This window comes from Ctenopharyngodon idella, chromosome 23 (genome assembly GCF_019924925.1).
Source record: "Ctenopharyngodon idella isolate HZGC_01 chromosome 23, HZGC01, whole genome shotgun sequence".
Taxonomy (NCBI): domain Eukaryota; kingdom Metazoa; phylum Chordata; class Actinopteri; order Cypriniformes; family Xenocyprididae; genus Ctenopharyngodon; species Ctenopharyngodon idella.
This window is the reverse complement of record NC_067242.1, coordinates 20,632,467-20,650,407: the sequence shown is the minus strand read 5'-3', so window position 1 is coordinate 20,650,407 and position 17,941 is coordinate 20,632,467. Positions and strand designations below refer to the sequence as shown.

Here is a 17,941-nt window from a genome sequence, read left to right as displayed (position 1 = left end):
CATGTGCTAATGTAACCATCAAATCTGATCTATCACTATTTACTTGCATGAACTGTTAATCAACATGCAGTATTTATAGTCTTGAAGTTTTGCAGCCCATTCTCGACCTAACCACAGGCACTACTCTTCACCACGATAACCCTACAAAACTTCAACATCACAGAAACACATTTAAATACCAAAATAACAGAACATTAAACAATAATACATCTTCCCGTGTATTAATCTTGTGCAAAAAACACAGAAAAATAACACTCATTTTCAACATTTATTCTCCCTTACAGAGTGTGACGCAAAGCATGCTGGGAACTTGAAATCTGCTGCAACTCATTTTAATGTTGAGTGGATTCTTCTGATAACGTCAGTTACGTCGGCAATGATGTGACATGGATGATGTCACTATAACGCTAAAAATAATAATTTAAGTATAAGGGTTTACTCAAATGTTGAGCTACACAAAAATAAAACTAAACTCCTCGTTCAGAAAATGTAATTGTTTTAAGTTGCATCAATGATTTAACAGACTTTAATTGCAGCATACTCAATCTTTATAAGTTAGTAGTACTGTTCGGGTTTACAGTACATCACTAAGCTTCTGACAACTCTTTCCATCTTTAACAACATTTTTCTTGAAAATTTGAATTAGAATAGATTGCAAGAGCGCAATAAACACAGCGAGGCTGTGAAAGCAGGCTGGTGAGTAGAAGAGTTTACCTGCTCGTTGTGAAGATGTTTAATGTCCCCGACAACCTCTGTAGTCCCATTTAGCCACTTGTTAGCAACGCCTTTTTCAAGACAAGTAAATAATCACAAGAGGGTATTACTGATTTATTTTGTTGCATGAAAAACATGAAAATATCTTGAGCTTGTGTTCACCATAGATCTTATTTCAACCATTTAACCAAAGACTCAATCAAAAACTGACTTCACGGAAATGGAAAAGGAAGTGTTAAAATGCTAACTCGCTAAGTGCTAAAATGCTGCAGCACTCTATTATGTCAGATGGATTCTGTGTTCACACTTATTCTAAACAAAAGTGAATAACCCAGTGTAATGTAAACAGCTGATCATAATGTTCATCAGTCGTAATGGTTAACATTTATTAGGCAGTTCTGTGTAAACATTAACAGTGTAATTAGTAACAATGTAAACATTGTTTTTTAGGTTGATTTTAATCTGACAAAATAAACAATGTCATTCATTAGATAGCAAAATATGAAACCAAGTGGCATTTATTTTAAAGATAAATAACACACACACTTTTTAAGTTTTTGAAAGAAGTCTCTTATGGTTGCATGTATTTGATCAAAAACACAGTAAAAACAGCAATTGTGAAATTTTATTACACTTTAAAATAAACGTTTCCTATATATATATATATATATATATATATGTATTTTATTTATTTATTATTATTATTTTTTTTTTAAACATTTAATTTATTCTTGTGATAGCAAAGCTGAATTTTCAGCATCATTACTCCAGTCTTCAGTGATCCTTTAGAAATCATTATTCAGAAATCAGTGCTGTTTTGGTGCTCAAGAAACATATTAATTATAAATGTTAAACTGTTGTGCTGCTTAGGCTAATATTTCTGTGGAAACAGTGATACATTTTATAAGGATTCTTTGATGAATAGAAAGTTCAAAAGAACAGCTTTTTTTTTTTTTTTTAATTTATAAAATCATCTTTTGTAACATTATCTTCACTGTCACTTTACATCAGTTTAATGCATCCTTGCGGAATAAGTCTTTCTGACCCCAAACTTTTGAACCGCAGTGTACCTTTGGATTCGCTGTATTTAGCTGTTTTGGAACAATATGTAAAATACTGTGAAAAACTTGACATGCATTTGTTCATTCTTGCATGTGTTGAAGCTGTGTCTCTTTCTGACAGGCCCTCCTCAAGAAAACATGGCAAACCCTAAAGAGAAAACTCCCATGTGTTTGGTGAATGAGTTAGCCCGTTTCAACAGGATTCAACCTCAATATAAGCTGCTGAATGAGAAAGGGCCTGCACATGCTAAGGTACTGTTAAAGGGTCATGAAACCATAAAACACATTTTTTTTGTACAGGTTGCACATCAATGAAGACAACAATAGCACTCATTGTTTATTATTAAGGGAAAAGTGGTTATTTTTTGTTTTTTGGAGCTATTTCGTTCTTCTGGCTAAAAAGCAAAGTTGAACCAACATCACAAAAAGTGAGGTATATGCGTTAATTCAAAGTGGTGATTGGCTGCCATGGCTGGAGAGTACGCATCTACATCATCAGTTTTTCTTGGCATTATTAGGGGCTTTCGCACTGGAGGAACGTTTTCATAGTTCCTAGAACTATTGGCTGAAGTATCCGGATTTTGCCATGTTCGCACCGCAGGAACTAGGAACGATTTTAGTTCCAGGTACTCCTTTTGGGGGAACTAAATTAGCTTCTACTTCAAAGTAGGGTCTAAACTAGGGGTGTAAGAAAATATCGATACACCTGAATATCGCGATATTATGTTTGGCGATACTGTATCGATTCTCAAAAACACTGTATCGATATTTATTTATTTACACCCAAGATTCGTAGCTTTATGTTCGGTTTAAACCAGTGACTGTATAAAACCCAACCGCTAGATGTCAGTGTTATCTCAGAACGTAAATTGACGCAGAGCCGGAGAAGAGCAAGGTGCATCGCTAGCGTTAGCATTAGCAAACCCAGCTCACAACACGATAGAATTATTCCGCTCCCGCGGTATACAGAGCTGAAGTGTGGACTCATTTTGGCTTCAACTATAAAGAAACCACTAAGGAGATCGACAATAGTTTATTGTTTGCAAAATAGGCCATGTTAAAATACAAAACTCGGGAAACGCTTTGAATCTGAGAGCTCACTTAATATCCCGACGCCTGCTGAGAGAGGTGTTCGATAGAATATGTAATATGTACACAACAAAAATGACAGCGGTGACAGCATAAAGAAAGCATCTGATTATAGCGATGTGGATGTTTGCACTAGCTCTGCAGTTCAGCACTTCAGTAAAGGCACGTTTATTTAAATAACACTTTATACAATGGACAATGGACTTTAAAGCAAGCAGCTTTACAGTATTAAATATAAAACAAACAGACATTCAGTCATGAAATGGACTATGCACTTTCTGTTGTTAAAAAGTTTAGAAATTAAAAACTGCTATACAGTGAACCTTTAAAACATACACACCTAAAGAATCCTGCAGTACTATTTTCCCTTAAATTGCACAAAATAGTGATTAGTGATATAAATGCAAATGATTCTGTATTGATTAAATAAAATAAAGTTGTTTTCAGGTTTTATGCATATAGTGGTGTGTTCTTTATGACAGTTTTTTCTAAAATTAGATCCTCTTTCTAAAAAAACAAGAAATATCGCAATATATCGCCTTTCTTACACTATCGCAATATGTCACAATATATCGTATCGTAACCCCTGTATCGTGATACGTATCGTATCGTCAGATTCTTGCCAATACACAGCCCTAGTCTAAACCAGCACTATAGGAACTACCAGTGATGTAAGTGTATGTTGATTGGTCAAACGCATGTCAAACACCGGCACCAAAAGCCGTGTAAACATTTTGTAACACAATCCGATCACGGCGTCCTCCATCCACCATTTTTTAGCGTTTGTAAATGCCCGCTTAAAGACGCCGCTGTTGGCCAGGAACATGGCCCGGGGGAGAAATAAGTTCTCAGGGAATTATCCTAGTGTCTAGTTCCTAGAACTGAGTTCCTAGAACTATTTGGTGCGAAAGCCCCTATACATAAGAATTAACTCTTTTAATCCAATCACTGTGCTGTATTATGCATGAGATCGCCTTATAGCAGAGAATTCACGTCTCAAAAGACCGTTTCAGTGCTGTTCCTTCACTTGCCTGTTCATATTTGCGTTTGGACACATGTATTATAAGTGTTTGTTTCCTCCGTTCAGGAGCACAAAAGTGATGTTTGCATTTTCCCCATGATGCGGTCAGAGCTGCAGCTTGACTAACAACACATGGAAAATATGACTAACAATATTTAATATTTAACAAGTAACAACACACAGTGCGCACAGAATGCCATGATGAGTTTAACAACACTCGCAACACGGATATCACAGCATGTATCAGGACCGGAGCATTTAAATTTTTTATGGACATATTTCATATACTCTAGAGCTCCAAACATGAACCAAGAAAGCACTGTGTATGAGAACATATTTCATCATGTCTTCTTCAAATGAAATATATGTGCAAATAAGGACACTGGTATGATCATAAATGCAAATTATTCTGATACACAGAAGACAATGATGTAGACTGAAAATTCAAAGAAGAATGAGCAAAAAAGTAACTATACCTTTATTCTTTGTGTATCATTTGTTCAGAGATTATAGTGCTTGTAAATGTAATGAAAATATTATTATAGACCTTCTTCCTAATTTTCATATAGAACAATAGCTCTGCAAAGATATAATGCTGATTTGTTGATATTTCTAGGAATAATTTATCATAATGTATTTGATTTGTTAATAATAGTTGTTAGTAGTTTCTAATAAGATTTTTGTCATAGGGTTATACTTCTAAAATACATCAAGATGCCCCCAACTGTATAATGTGTGTTGTAGGTCTGTGTTTGTTGTTGTCTCCCCTCTTCCCACCCACTACACTCCAGCTTTACCACAGCTTTACACTCCCAGTCTTTTTCAAATCTAAGGTGTGAACGTGTTTAGGGGGGCAGTTTCATGATACTTTACTGTGTTAATGGCTGTCCTATTTAAATGTATTGACTTAAACTAATAAAAAATGAGTTGACTTGAACTAATGAAAATATGTTCTATTAATAATGTCATATGTTAAAGGGTTAATTCACCCAAAAAGAAAATGTCTGTCATTAATTACTCACCCTCATGTCGTTCCACACCCGTAAGACCTTTGTTCATCTCCGGGACACACATTAAGATCTTTTTGATGAACTCCGAGAGCTTCTGACATCCCTATACACAGCAATGTCATAACAAATTTCAAGGCCCAGAAAGGTAGTAAAGACATCGTTAAAAAAAGCCCATGTGACTTTCTTCTCTTCCTTGTCAGTCTCCTACGCTGTTTACATTGTAAACACAGTGCAGCGATTCCGGGTTCTACGTCAAAATGCCTTCTCAGTATTGGCCGATGCTGTTCATGTGAGCAGCACGATGCATGTGTGTGATGCTGACGCAGGAGCCGGCCGAGTCTGCGTTCTGACATAGAACACGGAAGCCTGCACTGTCTATGCAACGTGAACAGCGTAGGAGACTGAATAAAGTCTTGAGTACTTGAATAAAGTCATTATTTTTGTGCACAAAAACTATTCTTGTCGCTTCATAACATTAAGGTTGAACCACTGCAGTCACATTTTTTTCATTTCATTTTTGGGTAAACTAACCCTTTAACTAGAGTTGCACATTTCGAAGGAAAAAACTGCAAAAAACACTTGCAATGCAGCAAAAAAATAGATATAGACCATTACAAGCAATGATGAAAGCAAAGATGACATCATTTACATACTGCATTTTGATTGGACATATCTTTCTTGCATTTATAGCCTTTATATTTACCCTGTACATTGACTATATATTGATTATTGTGTGCTTAAGGTACTGTTAATAAGGAAATGTGTTAATGGCTATCCTATTTAATGATTAAAAATGTATTGACTTGAACTAATGAAAATATGTCCTATTAATAACTTCATGATATGGCAACTAGATTTGCACATTCTAAAGGGGAAAAAAAACAAACAAAAAAAACAAAACAAAAAAACACTTGTTAATAGTGATAAATGTTATGTAATCTTATAATTTGGTTCTGTGTAAATGACATGCTTTTTGACTGAGCACACAGTAATCAACATATAGTCAATCAGGGTAAATATAAAGGGTTATATAAAGGGTTAAATAAATGCAAGAAAGATATGTCCAATCACAATTCAGTATGCAAATGATGTCATCATTGCTTTCAGTACATTTTGAATAGTGAACAATTTATAAGTGCAAGACAGTGGGAGATTATAATCTTAAACTTGTTCTTTTAAAATCTTTTTATTTTTATCTGTTAGTTAATTACATTAACTAATGTTAACAACTTTGGATTTTAGTGTACTGTGAACTAGTATGAACGAACAATGAAAAATTATATTTTTAATAATAATTCTATTAGTTCATGTCAGCGGTTCTCAAAGTGGGTCCGTGACCAATAGCCAGGGGGTCCGTGAAATAATTTGCTAAATCGTATTATCCAGACTATAAGTCACTTTTTTTTTTTTTTATCTTCTAAAATGTCCTGTGAACTAAATAATGCATTTAACGTGAAATAAGCAAAAAGTAGACTCTTAATATTTCAGACATATTTCTCATGTCTGTGCTACAAGTGTTTGCTGTGTTTTGGTTCATTTTTGTGACGTGTTCCAGAAAGAAGTTCATGGAAACCGAGACTCAGAAAAAGCATCCTGTTTGTTTTCTTTATTTTAGGAAACAAATGTTTTGATGTTATTATGAATGTACACAAAAATAGACCCTTTACAGTTTTGAATGATGTCTTACTCTTATCTGTATTTTAAGTTATTTTTTCAGCTGCTATAAGGAAAAAAATCCAATTGATCGCTCCAGCGCCTCACGCTCGCACAAACAACATATCAGTTTCTAGCATTTCTATCTGGATATTACAGCCCATTTATCATCAGACTAAAAATGCAGTCATCCAAAGATAGAAAAAGTTATTCGGCTGAATTTAAATGGTCTGTTGTATAATATGTAGGCTGTGCCAGTCATCGTGACAGTTTCAGTTTCAATTTAAATAAATTTTAAGCTGTAAAATAAATGTTGTATGCAATGAATGCCACTATTATTTGTTTATTTTATAAGCTACTTATATTTTTCATGTTTTGTTCTGAATACCATTCAATTTAAAGGATTGTTGTCGAGTGAGGGGAAATGTTTGTAAACAATGTATGTAAATGCATTAAAATGTGTGTAAACATTTTATTTAGTGGTATTTTACATTGTTTTTGAATGTAATAATAAAATGGGACCGATACCTCGACATTTGTTTGACCCGGTGCGACTACTCAACTTATTTTCCGGAAAAAGTGCAGATTTACAGATGGGGACCATTTGTGCCAATAAAACAAGCATATTGTGTTCATTACTCCCACCCACATTAACTTTGGGTTTAATCACTGTTATGATTATGGGGGTCCTTGGAAAATGTTCCTAAAAGGGGTCCCTGGCCCCAAAAAGTTTGAGAATCCCTGAGCTGTTAACTGATGTTAACAAATGAAACCTTGTTGTGAAGTGTTGACCTAAAAGGGTTAGTTCACCCAAAAATTAAAATTCTGTCATTTATTACTCACCCTCATGGCGTTCCACATCCGTAAGACCTTCGTTAATCTTCGGAACACAAATTAAGATATTTTTGTTGAAATGATGGCTCAGTGAGGCCTCCATAGCAAGCAATGACATTTCCTCTCTCAAGATCCATCAATGTACTAAAAGCATATTTAAATCAGTTCATGTGAGTACAGTGGTTCAATATTAATATTATAAAGCGACTTATATAGTGATGGCCGATTTTAAAACGTATACATTATGCGTTATGAATCAGCGTATCGAATCATGATTCGGATCGCGTGTCAAACCGCCAAACTGCTGAAATCACGTGACTTTGGCGCTCCGAACCGCTGATTCAACACGCTGATTCACAACACTCCGAAGCTTCCTAAAGCAGTGTTTTGAAATCGGCCATCACTATATAAGTCGTTATTTTGTTTTTTTTGGCGCACCAAAAATATTCTTGTCGTTTTATAATATTAATATTGAACCACTGTACTCACATGAACTGATTTAAATATGTTTTTAGTACATTAATGGATCTTGAGAGAGGAAATGTCATTGCTGGCTATGCGGGCCTCACTGAGCCATCGGATTTCAACAAAAATATCTTAATTTGTGTTCCGAAGATGAACGAAGGTCTTACGGGTGTGGAACAGCATGAGGGTGAGTAATAAATGACATTATTTTCATTTTTGGGTGAACTAACCCTTTAAATTTAATGTGTATTAATTTAATTAGTGCTTTTAATGTAATTTATTAAACCTAAAACAAATATTTAACCAGAAAATATTTATTGTTGTCTTGCAAGAACTCAAATCATGTCACTCAAGACAGTCCTCGGGTCATCTTGCAATAGTTAGGTGTATTGCTGCCAAGAGAAAAAAAAAATGCTTAGCAAGTATGGGAGAATGTGCGGTTTTTAATGCAAAATAAAACCTGACATGGCAATCAGGATCTTGTATAATCTTGAAAGCTTTTATTTTTGTGAAAATGACTTGCTGACTGTACATCATCCTATTTATTTCATAGCTACTTAGCTAAATAAATAAATATACAGACATGAAATATTGATTTGAGTTGAAGTTATTTTGGGTTACCTTTAGACAACTTCTATATTAGCTAAAAACTTTCACTAAGAAAATAGTCCACTATAACATAAAAAAACAATCAGCCTAGCTCTCCTGCTGGTTTGTGTGTGCAGATCTTCACGGTGCAGCTGAGCTTGGGGAACCAGGTATGGGAGTCAGAAGGCAGCAGCATCAAAAAGGCCCAGCACTCCACAGCTACCATGGCCCTGACAGAGAGCAGTCTCCCCCGACCTCCTCCCCGCTCCCCTAAAGCCGACAGCAACAGCAACCCAGGTACCAATATCTCTCAGGGACATTATAACTAGCCATAATATGCTCTAAAAAAAGTAGAGCAGCGTTCTTTACAGGGGTCCAGGGTATTGTAGGTAAACCATTTGAAAGTGTTTATCTGCTATATCGAATAAAAGCAAAATAAAATAATTTAAAAATCTATATATATTAAGTAATCCTTCTATTTTTCAATTTTGTACAATATGAAAAGGGGGTCACTGATCCATCTTTTTCCTTTTTGCAGGCAGCATCACTCCTACCGTGGAGTTGAATGGCTTGGCCATGAAGCGAGGGGAGCCAGCTATATATAGACCCCTGGACCCCAAACCCATTCCCAACTACAGAGCCAATTACAACTTTAGAGGAATGTTCAACCAGAGGTACGTGCTTTAGCCTAAGGTTTTTATTAGGAGATCAATGTCTCTGAAGCAGAACTGTTATTGTCATGTAGATTCTAGCAGTGTCCATTTCTGGTAGATGTATTATTTGTCTTTACTGCCATCTAGTGGTGTCATACTCGTGTTAGGTCAAACATAAAATACACAGTGTATTTAAAGGGTTAGTTCACCCCAAAATGAAAATTGTTATTAATTACTCACCCTCATGTCGTTCCACACCCGTAAGACCTTCGTTCATCTTTGGAACGCAAATTAAGCTATTTTTGATTAAATCCGATGGCTCAGTGAGGCCTGCATCGCCAGTGATATAATTAACACTTCCAGATGCCCAGAAAGGTACTAAAAACATATTTAAAACAGTTCATGTGACTACAGTGGTTCAACTTTATTATTATAAAGCGACGAGAATACTTTTTGTGCGCCAAAAAATAACAAAATAGCAACTTTATTCCACAATATCTAGTGATGGGCGATTTCAAAACACTGCTTCATGAAGCTTTACGAATCATTTGTTTCGAATCAGTGGTTCAGAGCTCCAAAATCACGTGATTTCAGTAAACGAGGCTTCGTTATGTCATAAGTGTTTTGAAACTTCAATAGTTCACATGACTCTGGCAGTCTGATACGCACTCCGAACCACTGATTCGAAACAAATGATTCGTAAAGCTTCGAAGCTTCATGAAGCAGTGTTTTGAAATCGCCCATCACTAGATATTGTTGAATAAAGTCGCTATTTTGTTACTTTTGGTGCACAAAAACTATTCTAGTCACTTTATAATATTAATATTGAACCACTGTAGTCACATGAACTGTTTTAAATATGTTTTTAGTAGTTTTCTGGGCATTGAAAAAGGGAGTGTTATTGCTGGCAATGCAGGCCTCACTGAGCCATCGCATTTTATAAAAAATATCTTAATATGTGTTCCGAAGATGAACGAAGGTCTTACGGGTGTGGAACGACATGAGGGTGAGTAATTAATGACATAATTTTCATTTTTGGGTAAACTAACTGTTTACGTGAACTCGGATTAGCTGTCCAAATAGGGTCTGATTTTAGAGATTGACCACTGTATTCAACATTTTAAAGATTAAGATGTCTGGTGTGATTTTGTACTAAGCTTTCAATGTTGGTCAAAAGAACAACTTTTGGGAAGGAAAATAGAATTTCTGCTTATTACCATTAGGTGGCAGTATTGCCCTTTTTTTTCTTGTGTAAGAGGACTTTGACTGCACTACCTATGTTTTACATTAGACATCAAAAAGAAACCCAGCACACTAACAGAAATATAAAAGTAAACACAACTGTCCTTAATATAAATGAAATGTATAAATATTGCCATATGTTTGGATGATGCTGTGTTGAAAAAACTGACTTGTCGTCATAATCTTCATGTCTTGTTTGAAATGTTTGGTTTTTAAATATCTTTTGAATTGTGATTTGGTTTCATGCTCTTAACAGACAATGATTTACAGCACACACACACACATTGTGGTCGGCACGGATTGCATGTGAACTCATATTTATTGTAGTCTGGGTCGTATTTTCTTGTACCTTTACTTTCGTTCATGGTTTTTGAGGATGAGGGCTTGTCACATAACCTGCCCATGTTGGCATCTGCCCTATTTGAATTGTGCTGCAAAATATCTAATTAGATACTTAAATGCAATTTAATTCTAGTGATAATTTTCAAGATTCATTATACTTTTATCTAGCTTTAGTAAACATTTAGCTCCACAACAAACTTTGAGTCGCTATTTGTTGGCCAGGTTTATTCCAGCTGAACTGGCAAGAATGAAAAGAAACACGCCGACACTGACGTATTCATCAGCTAAAAGGCAGGAACAGCGAGAAGCAACGTTGACGCTAATCGGAAAACTACACTACATTACAAGAAGCACATTACACCTTAATCCTGTTGTCATTTGAAGCTTTTATTTAGACATTTGCTTTCGATTGAAGCTCAATGGACACTGTGAGAACAAAGGCGAGGTGAGAAACCTGAGTCTTGTAATGCTAAGATCTCAACCTGATATCAAAAAGCGTTAAAGGGCCTGCGTGTAGTGATTTTATGGAAAAAAATGTATATATGTTTCTTCACTGCACATCTAGAATTTCTGTGATGTAGTCTTTGAAATAGTAATACAACAAGGAGCCAAAGTAAATCGGATCCCCCATGTGATTACGTCATTTTGGTGTGGAGCCTAGCCGGAGACCACCGTGAGGGACTGTTGTAGATATTAACGGTGTTGCAAATGTATTCTACCCTTGAGTCTTCTGCCCTCTTCTCAATCAACACAGATCCTCTTAGAGGTGTTACAAGCCCCGCATAATTTAAACACAGATTCACTTATTCACAGCTCTCTAATTGATGGTTTTATTAGAATATTGATGTTGTGTCTGTACTGTTCATTATGGAGAAGAATAATTGCAAGGCTGTAGTGAATTGAGGGATTATGAGACTGAGAGTATTGGCAGATATATATGAATATGTATGAATATCAGGAAGGATATTGATTAACAAAAATATATTTTGAATTATGAATTGATACTTAAAGAGGACCTACTATGCCCCTTTTAACAAGATGTAATATATAAGTCTCTGTTGTCCCAAGAATATGTCTGTGAAGTTTCAGCTCAAAATACTCCACAGATCGTTTATTATATATCAAATTTGCCCCTGTTCGGGTGTGAGGAAAAAAATGTGTTGTTTTTGTGTGTGTTCCTTTAAATGCAAATGAGCTGCTGTTCCTGGCCCCCTTTCCAGAAAATGGCGGAGCTTTAACAGCTCGCGCTTTGGTTGCTCAACAACAACAAAGTTGGAGAATCTCAATCAGTCAAAATGACGATTGTCAATAACTGTTATCAGCCTTACATTGTTTAAACCGGAGTTGGACACTGATGGAGAGAATCAGAAAGAAGTTACAACTTTTAGAATGTAACTGGATGTATCTGAATGGTTATTGGATAAATTTATGTAGTTGCTGTGGAGTTGATTCAGCTCAACGACTAGCATGTGCCATCATGTTAGTCTTTTGTGCAAATCCGGCATTGAATTGACCCTCGTTTGTGAAGCAGTCCAGCGTAAAATGACAGCATGGTAACAACACTCTACTACAACAACTCTCCCTCTTCTCTAAAGCAGCCCAACATGGACTCACCCCCTTTTGTTGTGTGTTCCCAGGGACAGGGTTTATGTTAATTTTGGGATTTGTGATGTCACCAACCCGAAAAGAAGCTTGTTGTAGTCCTTAAAAATATATTTCTTTTAAAGAAAATATCCCTCTTTGCATTGAACTTTGAGTGTCGTAACTTTGCAGATGTTGTTTACGCTCAAACAGCAACATTACACACTAACTAAAGTTAAAAATGTGAAGTCATAATCAAGGACCCCTTTAAAGGGGTCATATCATGAGAATTTTTTTGAGATATATAATAACAATTTGAATACTGAAAATCAGATTAAGCTTCTTTTGTGCTTCTGAAACTTTGTTAGACAGCTGAATATATTTGAGTGTGGTGAGTTAATAAGGAGGAAGTGGGAAAAATCCATCAAACATTGTGCTGTTCTTAGTTTAGTGTAGCACCTACAGCTCTGCATATCCCTCGGAACGTTCCCAGTGTTAACATCAAGTGACTGAATTTTATTTTCGAGATTTTTCTGAAAATAAAACTTTTTCTTTTTTTTTTTTTGGGATTAATTTAAATAAAAGAAACTTTACTAACATTATGAATATGAACCGTGATACATTTTTTTTTTTTTTTTTTTTTTTTTTTTTTACGATTCTTTGATGAACTGAAAGTTCAAAATAAAAGCATTTTGAATGGTACTTGGACAGAAAGATGAAGAATGTACCTCGGTTATACCTTTTCATGTACATGTATTTACTGATATCCACTCATTACAGTCCTGGCTATCTGAGTCTGAGCTGTATTAACTTCTTGTTCATATCCTCTCTCAGTCCATTGAGACTGCAGTGATGCAGATTAACGAAAGCATCTTTTCTGAGAAACAAATCATGTACCCAAGAGTTTACAGTGGAGCTGTAAACTCCTCATTATCCCAGCTTAGCTGGACTCGGACCAAATTTACACTCTCATCCTGGCTCAGCTTATGTGTGGATGTGAGTAGGAATTAAGCTGCAGTCAGGTAGCATCACACAGTTACCTCATTTATACAGGCCTTTGCTCTTTGTTAGTAACATCAGGCTTTGTGTTCCTAACAACATTCTGTATTCATCTGCCTTGGGGAGCGCCTGCATTCTTTTAGAGTCGAAATTTGGATGGGTCTTTTCCGGGACGACCTCACCTTCTCTCATTTGGGCATGACAGTAATGTTGTGTCGGTGCTTACCTGTTACAATAATGAGGATAATTACTGTCGAGCCTCTCCAGTGATATTTCCTGGTCTGATATTGAGCTGTGGCTGCAAAGGCTGGAAGCTCAGTGGAAGAGAGTTTGTTAGCCGAGACGGTGTAGTGGAGGTGGAAATGCGTCACTGTCTAGGCCAAATCAGCACCTTGGTTTGTTTTGATTGCAATAAAGATAACATGACTGTAAGGTAGGGTTGGCTCAATACCAGATTTTGCCTTTATTCTGGTACCTCAGTATCCGTACTAAATATTCCTCCATGCAAAAAGATGATAGGCCGCTAAATATGCGTTATAGGTTTGCATGTCATTTAAGTGTAATGTTTACTCATAGGCTAATTGAAATATACCATATTTTTATCAGGTAAGGTCAAAGGATGAATAACTTTGGATGCGTCAGGATATATATTAATATAACACCGATTGTGTTCATCAGAAAGAAGAAAGTCATATACACCTAGGATGGCTTAAGGGGGGGTAAAGCTTGGGATAATTTTCATTTTAAAGTGAACTAATCCTTTAAAGGGTTAGTTCACCCAAAAATTAAAATAATGTAATTTATTACTCACCCTCATGTCGTTCCACACCCGTAACACCTTCATTCATCTTCGGAACACAAATTAAGATATTTTTGATTAAATCCGATGGCTCAGTGAGGCCTGCATTCAAAGCAATGACATTTCCTCTCTCAAGATCCATAAAGGTACTAAAAACATATTTAAAACAGTTCATGCGAGTTCAGTAGTTCTACCTTAATATTATAAAGCGAGGAGAATACTTTTTGTGCGCCAAAAAAACAAAATAACGACTTTTCAACAATATAGTGACGGGCCGATTTCAAAACACTGCTTCGGAGCTTTGCGAATTGAATCAGTGACTCGGATCTCCTATCAAACGGCTAAACTGCTGAAATCACGTGACTTTGGCACTCTGAGTGACTGAACGACATGAGGGTGAGTAATAAATGACATTATTTTCATTTTTGGGTGAACTAACCCTTTAACTTACTTACTGAAATGGAAACATTTGAGTATGAATAATGACACAGATACAGTGTCAGCTCGACAGGGAGTTCTTCAGGGTTCAGTGTTGGGCCCAATTCTGTTTAGCATATATGCTTCCTCTTGGGCAGATTAATAGGATGTATGGCCTTGAGTATCACTGTTATACTGATGATACTCAAATTTACATTACCACTAGCCTTGATGTTAGCTGCATATAGCTGTTTTGAGTGAGTGTCTAGAAGAAATCAGAATTTGGATGCAGCATAATTTCCTGAAACTGAATTCCTCCAAAACTGAGCTTATGCTGATTCGTACGAGGGCGGCTACTTGGAAGGTTGATCACATTGGTTGGGTTGTCAATTACAACATGCTTCCCACTTCACAGGTATTGAATTTGGGTGTCATCTTTGATCATCAACTAACATTTGATGCAAAACATATTTCAAAAATCCTATCATCTCAGGAATTTTGCATGACTTAGAACTTTTCACTGATGCAGAAAGATTCATACATGCCTTCATTACATCCTGGTTGGACTATTGTAATGCCCTGTTCTCTGGCCTTCCAGCGAAATCGTTGAATAGGCTTCAGTATATTCAAAACTCTGCTACTCGTGTTCTCATCCATACTTCTCCACACGAACACATTACATTGCAGCTTTTAAATGCACTGACTTCTCGTTCACTCTAGAATTTATTTTAAAAATTCTCTTTAGTGTACAAAGCATTACATGGGATGGCACCAGTGCATCTTTGTGATCAAATTGAATCTGCCACAGTTTCTGTTTTGCTAACACTTTTTCTGTTCATCAGCCTTCATGTAAACTTATGACCATGGGAGAAAGAGCCTTTTCATTCAAAGCCCCCAAGTTATGGAATGCTCTTCCCTGCACATCAGAAATTCTTCAACTCTGGAACATTTTAAATAGTTAAGACACAATTATCTACCATCCAATAATCACAACAAGCTTTTTGCTTGTTCCTTTTGATATGAAACAAAGTCTCAGCTATCAGATTCTGTCAATTTTATGACAATTCTCAAACGGTGAATGTGGTTTTGACATTCTAATGTGGCATATCACGGTTTTGACTGGGTTTGAAGTTTGCTAAACTTCAAAAATTACTTTTTTTCCCTTTTTTTTTTTTTTTTTTTTCTACCGTATACCACACAACCCTACACTGAAAAGCAGAGATTGAGAAATAAATATTATCTAGAAACCCGTATCTTGCTCTTGGGGCCAGTTGTTCAAAAGTAATCTGATAGGATTTCTGCTATCGGATTGGATCAAATCTTGAAAATGGGTTGTTCAAAAGGAAAAAAGGATTCTGAAATCAGACTAGATCACAAAATCCAATCTTGGTTTTGATCTGGATAAAATCATCAGTTTGTGTTGTTCAAAACTTTTTAGTAAGATTGGGATTATACTGATGCCATCAGAAGGGTGGATTTCAGGAACAAAAATGTAATATAACTTTAAAACTGGTCAAAAAAATACAAAATTTTTATCATGTAATATACATAAACACACATTTTTTATTTTGCTCTTGATTTAGTTTAACTGTTAAAGTAATAAATTAGAAGTAGATATTAGGCTACATATTTAGCCTTTTGGTAACCTACTGTAAAGTGAAAAAGATTTTGGTGCCATTAAATAATCCCCAAACAACTGTAAATATCAATCAAAAATATTATATTTATATTTTATATAAATATTATATATATATTTTTTTTCTCATTGCATATTCTTTCTATCACCATGTCCCTTCAGGGGCTCCATAGAGCACTAGTAATCCAGATTTGGTAATCTGAAAAAGTTTGTATCTGGATCAGGGTGATCCAATGCAATTTTGCTTTGAAATACCGGCACAAAAGTAAGATGGATAACCTGATCTTGGATAGCAAAACATTTCCAAATCCAGATCATTCTGATCCAGATTAAACTTTTTGAACAACTGGCCCCTGAAGATGACTTACAGAATGAGATCTGTCCTTCATTACTGACAGTTGTTTCGTTTTTAGTAGGTTGCTTTTATTACCTTTTTTTGGCACCTGTTTTAGTTCCTCTCAATATACTGGGAAATCAAATGATGATTTATGTTTGTGGCATTGCTGTTGGGTAAGATAAGATGGTAAAAGAACGGTGCTTTTCCCTCAACACCTACTCCCTCAACCATGAGCAAAACACACTGGCTTACAAAGAAATACATTGTTTAGTCAATACACTATCTTTCCTGATTGCATTATTTCAATGTTTCTCATCAAAATTCATTTTGGTGAAGGGGAAATCTTTGTTCAGTGGAAGTGATTTATCGTCTGAGTCATATTTTAGGAACCATGTCTGCCACTGTCAAGCATTCCACAGATAAAGCTGGTGACCATGACTGGATTTAAGATAGTCACGCATAAATTGACTCTTTTGCCCAAAACAGAGGAAGAAGAGTCAGATGTTTGCAGGGTAACTAAAACTAAAACTGAAACTAAAAGCATTAATTCAAATTTCTAAACCTAAAGCTAAAATAAAAAATTATATATATATAAAAAAAAAAATAGACTTATTAAAAAACGAATAAACTGACGAAAAACACAACAGTAGTTGTGTTTACTAAAACTTTAACGAAAATGAATATGGCAAATATAAAAACTGATTCAAAATATTTAAAAAAAAAACTATAATAGTATCTCAATTATACTAAAATAACACTGGCTGGTTACAGGCAAGGGATGCAAATGTTATTTGCATAATGAAATTTGCAGAAGAAATCTTCAGACCTCACAGGAATTCATTTAGGTATCATTTTAAACACTCTTTACCAAAGTGTGTTTAGTGAATTACTGTCTGCATATTTCCATTTTTTTTTTTTTTTTTTTAATTTAACACTTTAGATGCCATGCCAGACACATGGCGTTAACCCTGTATTGCCAAATGGCAACACAGCGTTTTTTTCACTTATTCGCTGTTCAGAAAAAATGGCAACAAATTGAAGTGAGCCTCATATTATGCCATTAAACACATTTCTGAACATTTTGTCTATATTAGGATTTTTTATTTTATTTTTGGTAGGTTTTTTTTTTTTTTTTTTACCACAGATCAACTTTATCTAACATTTTTCTACCATAAATTGACAAAATACAATATTTTTATTTTGTTACCATGAGATTTTTTATAGATTGATATCAAGTATTATTTATTTATTTGAAAGTGTAATAAATTTTCAATTTAAGGATTCGGGAATTCTGAAAAGATTTGGGCTACGTCCACACGAAGCCAGAGCTTACCCAATCCGATCTTTTTTTTTTTTCTCGTCTCAAGAAATATCTGCGTACACACGAAACCACTGAAACGACTCAAAATGATGTAGTATACATGCCAGACCAGTATGTGGCGCTGTAATTCTGCCACAGAGATACACTTAAAACAGCGAATAAGACTTGGAGCATGTGCG

At 35.4% G+C, this 17,941-nt stretch overlaps 1 protein-coding gene across 2 annotated transcripts in view; it reads left to right on the top strand.

Annotated features, from left to right (window-relative positions):
• stau2 (staufen double-stranded RNA binding protein 2) overlaps window positions 1-17,941 on the top strand; it is a 149,538-nt gene that overhangs the window by 4,802 nt on the left and 126,795 nt on the right. For both annotated transcript variants that reach the window (XM_051882788.1, XM_051882789.1), the window contains exons 3-5: window positions 1,897-2,027; window positions 8,573-8,732; window positions 8,974-9,109. In XM_051882788.1, the coding sequence (XP_051738748.1) occupies window positions 1,897-2,027; window positions 8,573-8,732; window positions 8,974-9,109 (427 nt within the window). The remainder of the gene's footprint in view (window positions 1-1,896; window positions 2,028-8,572; window positions 8,733-8,973; window positions 9,110-17,941) is intronic.